This window comes from Pezoporus occidentalis, unplaced genomic scaffold, assembly GCF_034315485.1.
Source record: "Pezoporus occidentalis ecotype Australia unplaced genomic scaffold, CSIRO_AGI_Poc_V1 ctg159, whole genome shotgun sequence".
NCBI classification, from domain to species: Eukaryota; Metazoa; Chordata; class Aves; order Psittaciformes; family Psittacidae; genus Pezoporus; species Pezoporus occidentalis.
In genome coordinates this window covers 1,002,977-1,016,221 of record NW_026913415.1, presented here as the reverse complement: position 1 = coordinate 1,016,221, position 13,245 = coordinate 1,002,977, and the positions used below count along the sequence as shown (strand labels likewise).

Genomic DNA, 13,245 nt, shown 5'->3' with positions numbered 1-13,245 from the left:
CAACCCAATGTAAGCTGGGTCTCCTTTGAGTTGGGATTTGGACAAAATATCCCCCAGAGGTCCCTTGTAACTGCTGCAATCAGTCTCTGACAGCTTTATTCAGTGGGAACGGCTGGCTCAGGAAGGTACATCCAGTGCTGCAAGGCAGCTGTGCTTTTAGATACCACAGCCACCTCAAGAGTATTTGTAAGAAATAAGCACTGGGGTGGTAGATCAATGATTCCTTCAGTTCAGCTCAACCAACACATCAGCCATTCGTGTCAGTTGTTTTAAGCTCCTTTTCATGAGAGACTCCTGGGTTGGTTATAAAGTGGAAGTGTGTCACTAAGAGGAGCCGCATTTTGAAGCTGTAAAACATGCCTTGTAGATACTGGAAGCAGAGATTTCAGTGCCCAGCTGGGGAATGTGACAATCGTACAAGCAGCAGTGCCTGCATGGAGTGCATGGCTGAGATTGAGTGCACGTACGGTTCCCTCTCCGCTCTCAGACAAGGGGAGGAAGGAGGCAGTAACTTTGCAGTGTCTTTGTAGCACATCTTTAGAGAAGGGGAAGGAAAACTGCCTCGTAGATTGCCTTCTGCCAGCAGGTTTACATTGGAGATAGGTCTCAATTTGCAGTACTGGAGATACTGTGATTATAGCTGGGCTTTTGACATTTTCTTCCTGAGAGTGGAAGCCTTTGTTCTTTGTTCTGTTCTTTGCACACCATCAATGCCAGCCTGTTCTGAGCAGTATGCTTGTGCACACACGTGGAAAGGGCTCTTGCCTCAGCAGTTCTTTGTATCCCAATGTGGGATACAACAAACTTCATTATCAGTTTTGAAATTCATTTTGGCACTTGAAGTGTAAGTAAATAACTGTCTCGGTTAAAATGGACATTCTCAGCTTCCCTGCTGAGCCATCCTGGCAAAAGTCTTCTCCCAGCAATGCTGGTCTTAAACTGCAGAGACTCACTGGTCCCTGTTCCCCATCTCTGACTTTGGTGGCAGATTTTATCTCACCTGATGATGAAAATAACGTTGAGCTCTTTTTCCCCATCAAACCTCCAGTTAAGTGGCTCCAGTCACAAGACCTGACACCTCCAGTATGAACTATGAGTTTCACAGTGTTTCATGAATGATGAAAGATTCATTGAGGTCCAAAAGGTCCCTGCGCTGGACTTACGCTGGTATGTGGCCTCTCAAACCCAGTAAGGCACTCTCTTCAGCTGGAGCCAGTCAAGGAAAACAGGCTGTTTCTGTGGCCATGATATACAGGTTTGTACATAATACATTTGTCATTGCACCACCTTCCTTCAGGCTGAGCACTTGTAAGAGCAGACAAAGGGGGCCTTCCCCACAACATTTAGTGCAAAGATGTTCATCCTAAAGCTCTTGGATCTGCTCTCCTAGACCCCTTGAAGGTAGCAGCCATTTCCATTGCTGGCAGCAGTGGGTGATGCACACTCAGTGCTGTGCTAACAGCACCATCTCCTTTGTGTTCCGTGGCTTGTGCCGCAGCGCTGCAGCAGTGCTGCTGATGGGTGAAGTAAACAACTGTTCCAGCAGCCCATCATTGACCAAGCTCAGTCTGTTGACATCTCACGGGCCAGAAACGAAGCATAATCCTTGCCTAAATAGGTGCTGATTAACAGCAAGGAGAGGCAGCTCTGGCAGCTGATCGTTACAGTCATCCTCAATGGAGTGGATGTTGTATGAAAGAAAGCTCCAGGAATTTTCTGCTAGTGTCTGTGGTCTTTGGAAGGCAGCAAGAGATAAATAGCCTGATTCTAGGTAAGGTGGTTTCTGAAGGTTACCACTGCAGTAGGGGTAAAGCTGTTCCATGTCTTTCAGCATGTAGCATGCCATGGTACAAAGAGTAACGTGGTCTTTGGACTCAGAGCCAGGAGCTCAGAGCCAGGACATGCTGTTGAGCTTCTTGCAGAATGCAGGTAGCTGTGGTAGATTCTAAGAGTACATGGCTGTAGGTTTAAATTTAGGTCATTAATCTGAAAGCCAGATAGCACTGATAAAGTCTGGTGCTGTGCTAGGTCTGGTCCGAGTTGTTCTGGTTGAAATAACCACCCATTCCTATACAACAGGGTACAGTTTGCCTGTACCCAACTCTGAGCCTCCCAACCTACCCCAGACTCCCCTCATGCAGGCATCCTCAATGTCTTTCCTCTTACTAGTTCACTTAGTTTCCTTTGGGCCTCTAAGTGAAGGAATCCAGATCCTGCTTCAGCCTCATCCCTGGCTGCCTGGGGCCTGGAAGGTACGGAACGGACAGCATATGCCTGACTACAGTTCCTCTCAATCACTTTCCTGTTCCTATGGAACAGACAGCCCTGAGCACATTTAATTTGGTTGGAAAACAGCAGGACAGTGCCCACAAGCATGTGTGTAGAGCCAACGGCATTCATAACAGTTGGCAGACTCTGGATAAACTGCCATAACCTGCACCAGATACAGTTTTCAGCAAGAGTTCAGGAAGAGTAAAGTTAGATGAGCAAGGACTGACACTAAATACGTTGCAAGCATGGAGATGCGTAAAGGGGAACCAACACAGATCACACCAGCAGTGCAGGCATGAGTTTGTGTTACAGAATTCCACTGTTCTTCATAGAATCATTTGGGTTGGAAAGGACCTCAAAGCTCATCCAGTTCCAGCTCCCGGCCATGGGCAGGGACACCTTCCACTAGAGCATGTTGATCCAAGCCCCATCCAACCTGGCCTTGAACACTGCCAGGGATGGGGCAGCCACAGCTTCTCTGGGCACCCTGTGCCAGCGCCTCAGCACCCTCACAGGGAAGAGCTTCTGCCTTAGATCTAACCTGAAATGTCTGACCTGCTTCAGTTTGAACCCATCATCCCTTGTCCTATCACTGCAGTCCCTGATGAAGAGTCCCTCTCCAGCATCCTTGTAGCCTTTTTCAGATACTGGAAGCTGCTCTAAGGTCTCCACGCAGCTTCTCTTCTCCAGGCTGAACAGCCCCAGTGTTTTCAGCCTCTCTTTCTGTGAGAGCTGCTCCAGCCCCTGTTCATCCTCGTGGCCTCTTCTGGACTTCCTTCAACTGCTCCATGTCGATTTTATGTAGAGGACAGCATTGCTGCACACAGTTCTGCAGATGGGGTCTCACGAGAGCAGAGGCGCAGGATCCCCTCCCCGAGCTGCTGCTTAATCTCTGTGGGTGCAGCCCAGCACACAGAGGGGTTCTGGGCTCAAGCACACGCTGAAGCCAGGTCATGATCAGCTTCTTGTTGACCAGCACCTCTCATTCCTGGAGTTATCTGACTCCATGACAATGTGTGTCTTGATCATTTTGAGGAAGATGGAGATGTGGTTGTAGAAGACATCCTGAGGGTGGGGATATGGATGACTTAAAAGACAAAAAGGAATTCAGCATTCCTTTGTTTCTAATGATTACTGCACGCTGTGTAGCTGCACTGGTTTAATCCTCATCATAGGTCAGAGAAAATAAAACAAAGATGCTACTGTGGCCTGTCAGGACACTTTGCCTGGTGATGCTCATGACTTGATCTTTACCCCTGTGAAGCACTAATCCATTGCAAGAGCCACAGCGTTGTACCTCATGGCTGCTGATGTGGATCTTAACCCAATATCTCTGGATATATGTTACCAGTATTCAACGTACGGTCAGTGCATTATCATTCTTCACTTCATGGGAAATGCATTATTCAGCTGGAGCATCTTTCTGCTTACACAAGTGCATCTCTGTTGGCTTCCATGGAGTCCAGACAGGGAGACTGTGAACGAGGTTAAACTCTCCCACAGAGGTTTCAGCCTGGAAGGATGCAAGCAGTGCAACAGCTCTGTATAAGTAATGTGTATTTATTGATGGGTAGATAGAGATGAGCATCCCAAGTGCCTTCACTGGAGTGGGTTATGTGTGTGCCTGTGTCAGCATCTGTGAGTATGTGCAACTGTGTTTGAATTAACTGAGGTGCAAAAATGGAATCAGTGTTTCTCTGGAGCCCTGAAGAGCGACGTGTATGGGCCAAGAGAGGGCTCAAAGAGGTGTCAATTCCAGGACTGGGATGGGAGCAGCTCTCCTTAGATGCAGGGCCATTTTTATAATCAGAAGTAAAGCAAGGAAATAGTCAAGAGTCTTTTTGCCAGTGATTTATTACAGAGAGGAGGATTCATGACAGAGATTGAGGGCAGGGAAGATGTTAAAGCTATTTAGTTCCCTTTGGACTGTGAGTGATCTGAGCTTTGGTTGAAGGGGAGGGGAGTGGGGAGACAACTAAGGAAGGTAGGCAGCTGGGGAAGGAAAAATACTCAGGCGAATGGTTTCCCTTTGATATATTAGTATCTCCTTTGAGGGCTTATTTCAGGTAAAACAGACGTAAGAAAATGACGTAGGATTTACATGGACTCAATTGTCTTCAGAGAGATTGAAATAATTCCTAAATGAGTCTTTTTAGTTGAGCACAGAGAGGCCGCTAATCTCTCTGGTTCCTCGGAGCAGGGCTCACACTGGTGACACAGAGGCAAGTGGGAAGATGGAACAAACAAGTTCAAGGGGAAAGGAGATAGAGGAGGGTGTCAGGTGAAGCAACACTGGAAGGTTCTCAAAGGGCTGCCACCTCAGGGGGTATGAAGTGGTTTTAGAAGGTGCCAGATCTTCAGGGGACCAAGGAAGGCCTGTAAATTCAAGGTTGTCAGGCTTAACCCCCATGTACTGCTGATGTTTACCACACAATTATCCTTCCCCCTTTGCTTTGTACCATCACTGAGCGTTGCTGATGGCCTCAGGATAGAGCTCCTTTAGAGCTTAAGCTGAGAAGAGGCATGCAGAGCCCTCTGCACTTTGAACCCTCCCTCACACAGGTTTAATAGCCTTTTGGTTAGTAGCTCTGAATGCTCCACACTGCAGGACCGCTGGCCTTCAGCAGCACCAGGGAAAGGAGGAAACCCCACCTGACTGTAGTTTATTAATGCAGAGAGACTCCATCTCTGCACAAGGGAGAGTGAAGAGCTCACAGAAGTCCCCAGCTGGCATGGGTGAGAGGAGGTGGCACCAGCAAAGACAGGAGAGCCAAGATGTGAACCTCTTGTTAATGATGACAGAGAATTATTGTCTCTTACTTCACTTCTTCCTCTTAGAACTGTGTTCTTCATTTATAATCAGAAGCAGAAGGTTTTTTTTCCCTGGTGAAGTAAATTTGGCCTGGTTTTACTCCGAGCCTTATCTAGGGACAGTGATTCTAGGAGAATCTGACAAGCCCTAGAGACTTGCAGAGCAGTAATTTATTGCTTTTCATTGCAAAGCAATAAATCCATGTACAGTAGTGAATAAGCAGTGTCTGAGAGGCCCCATCCAACCTGTGCTAGTGAATCTGAGGATCCTGGGGGGATTTGTCCTGAGAAGCAAAGGTCGGTTGAAGATGATGGCAGAGGGAAGAGGGGCACCAGGCAGGCATCTTGTGACCTGGTCAGTCATCCACTTCAAGACGTTGGGCTAAAACTGAGATATAAGGTGATAGTTTTGGTAAATAATTTAGCCAAAAAAACCACAGCATTAAAACGAGCCCAGCTGTTTGCAGCTTGAGAATCAATTTAACAAACCCCAAGTCAGCAAAAGCTAGTGTAACGATTGCCCTTTCCATAGTGAGTGTCCTGTATGTCCTGTGTCCAATTTGACAGGTCTCATGGGTGTCTCAGATGCTAACGTGTCTCCAGTGGCAGTAGACAAGCCGTGTTTAAAAAGAAGACAGGAAACCTGGAGAGGGGCTTTGGACAAGGCCCTGTAGGGACAGGCCAAGGGGAATGGCTTTAACCTGCCCGAGGGGAGACTGAGATGAGCTCTTAGGCAGAAGCTCTTCCCTGTGAGGGTGCTGAGGCGCTGGCACAGGGTGCCCAGAGAAGCTGTGGCTGCCCCATCCCTGGCAGTGTTCAAGGCCAGGTTGGACACAGGGGCTTGGAGCAAGCTGCTCTAGTGGAAGGTGTCCCTGCCCATGGCAGGGGTTGGAGCTGGATGAGCTTTAAGGTCCCTTCAACCCAAACCAGGCTGGGATTCTATGGTTCTCTGTTTGTTTGAGCCAAGACCTTAAACTTTGAGCATTTAAGAGCATAACCCACAAAACTGTAACTGGGCTCATACCAGCATGGTGTCCACATGGGACATGGTGGTTCCTGCTCCCTTTATCTCCCTTGTTCATGACTGCAGCCTCCATGCAGCACCCAGTATCCTGCCAGGCCCTGCAGAGCTTCAGCAGTTCAAGCAATGAAGTGCCATATTCATTGCCAATTCTGTGCTTGGCTCCCGCACCCGAGGTGGTGACTCGCTTGACTTTGCTCATGCTGTAGTGATGATGAATATTTACAGTCAGCTCCTCCGCTGCTAGCTCCAGACACAAAGCTCTGGAGATGCCAGGAAACCCCAAGTGTCTCCTCTACCACCTTGGCTTCTCAGAGTAATTCCTGCTCCTCTCTGGTGCAGATGAAGTTGTTAGCATGCAAGGCAGCAGGAGCACAGGCTGTGCTGGGAGCAGAGTGACACGGTGTGTGCAGGGGAGAGCTGCAATGAGCACAGGTTTGGTAATTAGGCTCTTCAGCACAAGCTGCAGTAAAGGGTTATTCAGGGACAGGTGTCTCGGGGACAAGAGGGGAAAGAGGGATGGCAGAAGGGGAGCATCGTCCTTTTGTCAGCATTATTCAGTATGGTACACGCTCAGGATCATGTTCTTTACTGCAGACCAGTGGGAGGGGAGCATAACCATTGCAATGCACACACCTTGTCTCTGCAGCACCTTCAAGGCAAGTGCCCTCGAGCCATTTACAGTCCGAGGCCCTTAAGGAAGTGTCATTTATTCATAGAAAGCACCATTCATGCCCAAATACTGCTCTGGCATCACTCATAGTGGGCCCTTGTATTCCCCTCTAAGTGACATGATGGAAATGCAAACCATTAGATGAAAGCAAGGACAGGTTAGACAGCAGAAGTGCATGGGGCAGTAGAGACCCAAGAAAGGTGAAGAGAATGTGGGGCCCAAGGTGGGAAGGCAAAGGTTCTATCATACGTGGCAGCCAAGGACACAGAGGGGAGGGAAAGCGGACCGTGGGTATTGCAGCTTCAACTGAATAACTCAGCATGCGAGTCTGTGTGTGTCCTTCAGTTTTATCTGTGGCTGTGAACATCCCAGCCTGAGCCACGTATGGCCCCTGGTGCAGTGGGGTCCTGTGCTTGGCTGAGGGGCTGCACATCACTTACTGCTCCAGAGCCAGACCACCAGGTCACTGGCCACCATTCCACTGTGTGCTGTGGAAAAGCCTTCTGCTGAGGACACTTTGTACTTCCCTTTTCTGATTGTGCACAAGGGTTTTACAGTCTTTGCTCAGCAATATTTGCTGCGAGGAGATGCCCAGCTGAGCACTTTCTTATCAGCTTTTGCAGTGTCTGTAGGGGAGGACAGGCCCTGGGCTGCTCAGCACCCAGGGAATGAGGAGCTGCATCCGCAGTGTAACTGTCTGAGGGTAAGGTTAAAGGTTAAAACGTGGTACAGCCATTTAGGGAAAATAACAAAGAGAAAACAAAGATGCCTGCACTCTCCCCACAGCTGCTCTCTCCTGCACCAGATTATCTGCCCAGGTCTGGCTTGGCATGAAGGGAGCAGGTATGGGTACGGTCTAGTTTGTGCTTGTCTGTGAGTGGGCACCATTGTTGCATGTGCTGGTAACTCCTTCTCTTCCTCTCTTCCTTGCACAGTACAAACAAGTGGAGCAGTACATGTCCTTCCACAAGCTGCCTGCAGACATGCGGCAACGCATCCATGACTACTATGAGCACCGCTACCAGGGGAAGATGTTTGATGAGGAGAGCATCCTGGGAGAGCTGAGTGAGCCCCTCCGGGAGGTAAGGAGGTGGCACTGAATGGGCAATGCATGTTCCTGTCCCCTTTGGCAGCTGGGGAGTTCCCAGTGTGCAGTGTTCTGTCCCAGTGCTTTGCAGAGGACACCACCAGCGACGGGAGTGGTGGGAGGCCAGCTTTCCCATTAGCATTGGCTCTGGGTGTGCTCTGTGTGTCTGATCAGCCATAAAGGTCCTGTTTCACTTGGGGCTGTACCTGTTCTGTGCTGTGCCTACCTTTCTGGGGGAGCAAGGCCAAGAAGAGCCGGGTCTTCTTGGGTATGTCTCTGTGGGAGACAGTTTCACTCAGAAGGAATGACTGTCCTATCCCTTGGTGTACGCCTGGTATTCCCTTGATTTGGTCATGGCAGAAGTCAGGGCTGTGGAGAGAGAAACCCAGGCCCTTTGGTGTTTGCAGGACTCCTGCCTGAGTCTGTTAAAGGCTGCAGCACAAGTGATGTCTGACATAAAGGGTGCAGTGTGCAGGCTGTGTTACCCACCCAGCATGTGAACAGGTACATCTTGTCAACTTCTGAGGCTGTGGTGATATCTGGCAATGTCATCCCCTTTCCCAAAGTGCCCCTGTAGGAGACACTCTGGAAGGTGTCATTACCTCACACTTCTGGAAGCCCTTTTCCCTCCCCAGACAAACATGCATGGCTGCTTCCGACTTGTGCTCCCTAATCTGTATCTCATGTATTTATATAAACCTCTGTGCAGTGTGGTGGCCTCATCTGTGCTCCAGACATCAGCTGTAACAGCACATAGAGTCCAAAGAAAGAGAAACCTTCCAGCAGGGCCCACACTTCAAACAAGCATTTACAGAAACCCCCTTCCCTCACTGAAGCCAGGCAATGCAATCCCTAGTTTATGCCTCCAATATATTATCCACCAGCACTAGAAGAGGTTTTCCTTTTGTCTTCTTCCCCCCAGTAAAGCACTTCCATAGGAGAAAGAAGAGCTGAGGACCTACCAGCCTTAGTTTAAAACTAGTTTGGTCAAAGACTTAAAGGCCAACCCTGAAAAGAACCCCAGTGAGGAGCAGACAGATGCTTCCCAGCCCTCCTTCTTCCTGCCCCAGTCATCCAGGTGCCTCTTCCCTGCTTGGCTGGGGTGCCCAGTGCTGAGGTGCTTCACTCAGTATCACTTTCTGCTGCTCTCCAAGTCTGAGCTGGCACAGAGCAGCTCCTGTGCAGTGGAAAGTGCTGTCACTCCCTGGGAGTGACAGCCAGCCACAGGAGGAGGCACAGTCCCTGTCTGCTCTGGACAGCTGAACAGCTCAACTGGGTTTCCTTCACCAGAGGCTGATGATCCATCCATGCCCAGTGACCTGTGGGCACCTCTCCCTCCCCTCTCTTCACCCTATCCCCATCTGCCTCTGAGCTCCTTGGCACGTTTGTGCTGTTCAGCATCTATTTGACAAGCAAGGGCAACACAGACCGTAGGGCTGCCAAGGTGAGTTATAACATTCTCCCAGAGAGGAGCCCTGAGCTTTTTCACCCAGCATTTCACCCGTGCTCTGCACCTCTCTCCTAGCCCAAGGTTTCCTGCAGAAAGAGGTTTACTGTGCATGTTTGGGAGGTTGGGGTTTTTGTCCCTGGTCAGAGAGAAAGCATATGAGTGGAAGCAGTGAGGCATGCAGCTGTCAGCCTCAGCTCACACTGTACGTGCTCTGAGCATCCGGGGCCTATTCCAGCCCGCACTAGGGAAGCCAGACAAAGGGAACAGCATTTCCCTCCTTACTTTATAGTGTACAGTTCAAGTGGGGAAACTTCATCATTTATTAGATGTAGACTAAATATATGTGTCTTTTTCTTCCCCAACTTTCCTCCCCTTCCCTCCCTTCCCCTCTCTTTCTTTCTCTCCTACATCACATCATGCTCAGGAAATCATAAACTTCAACTGCAGGAAGCTGGTGGCTTCTATGCCCCTCTTTGCCAATGCAGATCCCAACTTTGTGACATCAATGTTGACCAAGCTGCGGTTCGAGGTGTTTCAGCCAGGGGATTACATCATCCGGGAGGGCACCATTGGCAAGAAGATGTACTTCATCCAGCATGGGGTGGTGAGCGTCCTCACCAAAGGCAACAAGGAGACCAAGCTGGCAGACGGCTCCTACTTTGGAGGTGCATGTCGGTCAATCATCATTACACAGCAATACCCACTGTGCTCCTTAGCTTGCCCTGGGTGCCCTGGGGTGGGAGCACGTGGAACTGCTTCCCCAGGCACTTCTCCTCCACCCTCTGTTCATCTCAACTGTGTGGCAGCTTCCCGGTGTAGTAAATGGTGTAATGGGAAGTGAGTGGGACTCATGGGCAGTTCAGGAGTATAGATAGCAAGTAGCAAAACGGAGAAGGGAAACTGGGCTCTTGCACCTTCATTTCTTTTTGCCCTAAGCAGACTGACAGATCTGTGAAGCTGAGAACCTAAAGGGAAAAAATGGAGCATTCTCCAAGTGCATTCCTGCTGTTTTCTAGTCCTGCTGTCTGGCATCTATTATATGAGGTACAGGATAAACGTGGAGGAAAACAACATAGTCCATCTTCCAGCCTGTGGCTCAGCAAAATGATGGGGTCAGCAGGCAGAGGTAATCTGTCAGCAGCAGAGCTCGGGAACAGGGGAACTGGCATGAGATCAGGAAAGCCTGTAAAAGAAGATTTGAGATAGTGCTCTTATGAGCAACACAGAGAAATCCATCCTGTCAGAGCCCCGTGAAGACCTCACTGAGCCCCAGACAGCCAGCTCTCTGGTAGATGCGTGTTTCAGTGCACACACTGAATGCCCCAAAATTAATGGCTTACTGAGAGGGGGCAGGAGGTAACCTGCTTTGCCTTCCCTTCTCTAAAGCCTTTTCTCTATTAGAAAATCCCTATCATGCATTTCCTACACTCCTACACTCCGTTCCTATGAAACAACCTGTCTGCATCTACCTGGAGTGCAAGGACTCTGCATGTTCCTAACAAATTAGGTCAGTTTGCTGGGGTTTGGAGTTCCAGGATTGGAGACAATGCTTTGGGATAGACCCAGAATGAATCCTTAGCGTGGTGTTGTGGCTTGACACCCAGCATGCAGCACAGAGAAGAGTGCTGTCAGTCTCTAAGACACGCCATCTGTCTTCAGGTGTCTGCCTTAGATGCCCACAGTCTGTGTGTAGTCAGTGGAAAACCAGGAGACAGGAGCTCTCTGCTGAGTGCATGAGGAGTGTCTGTGCCAAAGTCAGACAAGGGCTTTCTGTTCTGTAATAAGCTGAGCACCCTCCTAAGAGTAGTTGACTGCAGGCTAAATAAACCAAGAGTTAGTAGGTGCCACAAACTTGTCTTTTCCTGACAATCTGTAACCTTGTGTCATATCGTACAATCCCACACTGGTTTAGGTTGGAAAGGACCTCAAAGCTCCTCCAGTTCCAAACCCCTGCCATGTGCAGGGACCCCTTCCACTAGAGCAGCTTGCTCCAAGCCCCTGTGTCCAACCTGGCCTTGAACACTGCCAGGGATGGGGCAGCCCCAGCTTCTCTGGGCACCCTGTGCCAGCGCCTCAGCACCCTCCCAGGGAAGAGCTTCTGCCTAAGAGCTCATCTCAGTCTCCCCTCTGGCAGGTTCAAGCCATTCCCCTTGGCCTGTCCCTACATCCCTTGTCCCAAGCCCCTCTCCAGGTTTCCTGCAGCCCCTTCAGGCACTGGAGCTCCTCTCAGGTCTCCCCTTCAGGAGCCTTCTCTTGTCCAGGCTGCCCCAGCCCAGCTCTCTCAGCCTGGCTCCAGAGCAGAGCTGCTCCAGCCCTCGCAGCATCTCCATGGCCTCCTCTGGCCTCTCTCCAACAGCTCCACGTCCCTCTTGTGCTGCTGCCCCAGAGCTGCAGGGGGGGTCTCCCCAGAGCACAGCCGAGGGGCAGGATCCCCTCCCTGAGCTGCTGCTCATGCTCTGGGGGTGCAGCCCAGCACACGGGGGGTTCTGGCCTCAAGCACACACTGGAGCCGGGTCATTGAGAGTTTCTGCCAACCAACACTCCCAAGTCCTTCTCATGGCTGCTCCCTCCAGACTCCTCCAGCCTGTGTTAGTGCTGGGCATTGCCCCAGCCAGTGCAGGACCTTGCAGATATCTACAAAAACCTTTGAAAAGACAAATGTTCTGGTGTTGGGATCAGAGTTATGCGCAGGCATCAAGCCACAGTCAGCAAAGAGCCTTACTACAAATCCAGAGAGAGAAGTAGCTTCAGCGAGAGCGCAGCTTCACCTTCTCCTCCCAGTGCCCACGAGGAGCTGGAGAAGGACAGCTTCTCCAGTCTGAATGCCCAAATGATATCTTTGATAATCCGCCATCCCAAAACTTGCCTGGCTAATGGGATCGTCAGAATCATGGAGCTGTGTTTTGGGAGCAGCTGCCACAGCTGAGCTCCCGGTGCTGTAAACCGTTGCTGCACACGCAGGATGTTAGCCCTGCTGATGTTCTTAGGGGGAGAGGAGGAAGAGTCCAGCTGGAGAGGCGACAGGGTGGCCGGAAAGTGGTGATGCCCATCCCCATGTGCTCAGGCTGGCTCTTTCCTTGCAGAAATCTGCCTGCTGACGCGGGGCCGGCGCACGGCCAGCGTGCGAGCGGACACCTACTGCCGCCTCTACTCCCTCTCCGTGGACAACTTCAACGAGGTGCTGGAGGAGTACCCCATGATGCGGAGAGCCTTCGAGACGGTGGCCCTGGACAGGCTGGACAGAATCGGTGAGTAGAAGGTGGGGGGGGGTCTCCTTCCCATTGCCTGCTGCTCTGGCAGCCCATCTCCAGCCTTTGTCCTTAGGTCCTTTGATGGAGTTGGGAACTGAAGGAGATCATAGAATCATAGAATGGTTTGGGGTGAAAGGTTAAGGTCATCTAGTTCCAACCCTGTTGCCATGGGCAGGGATACCTCACTCTAGACTATGTGACCCAAGGCGCTGTCTAACCTGTCTCTCTGTGCCTGACTTCAGCTCCTACCAGGAGCCCCGTTCACAATCAGTTAAGTCTGCATTCTTCTCTCTCTTTGCTCCTTACACCTAAACATTTTTGCCAGCCTCTGCTTCCATTCATTCCCAAGATCAGTGTGAGGCCATGAGGGCCATGCTGGTGCATTCACTAGAGTTTGAATTTTAGCTCAAAATCCATAAACATAGTCAGTAAAAACCTCCCCCCCCAAAGCAAACACAAGTAACCAAATGGTCTTAATGCCTTGTTGCAGCACAGTGACCCCCACCTTGTCCAGTGGCAGACCTAAGCTCTTCTGCAAGCACCCCTCTCTAACTAGGGAAGAGAAGGATAACATTCTTTGGTCACAACCAGAGATGTCTTAACACAGAGATTAAGTGACTTATGCAAGGACAGGCAGGAATTCTTTGCAGAGTTGAGGACTGAGCATTTCAGAGTCCTGTG

General features: G+C 50.3%; 1 protein-coding gene across 2 annotated transcripts in view; it reads left to right on the top strand.

The window, feature by feature from the left end:
- The window catches only part of HCN4 (hyperpolarization activated cyclic nucleotide gated potassium channel 4), a 138,439-nt gene that overhangs the window by 108,708 nt on the left and 16,486 nt on the right, over positions 1-13,245 (top strand). For both annotated transcript variants that reach the window (XM_062612119.1, XM_062612118.1), the window contains exons 5-7: positions 7,712-7,858; positions 9,738-9,978; positions 12,397-12,561. In XM_062612119.1, coding sequence (XP_062468103.1) covers positions 7,712-7,858; positions 9,738-9,978; positions 12,397-12,561 — 553 coding nt within the window. The remainder of the gene's footprint in view (positions 1-7,711; positions 7,859-9,737; positions 9,979-12,396; positions 12,562-13,245) is intronic.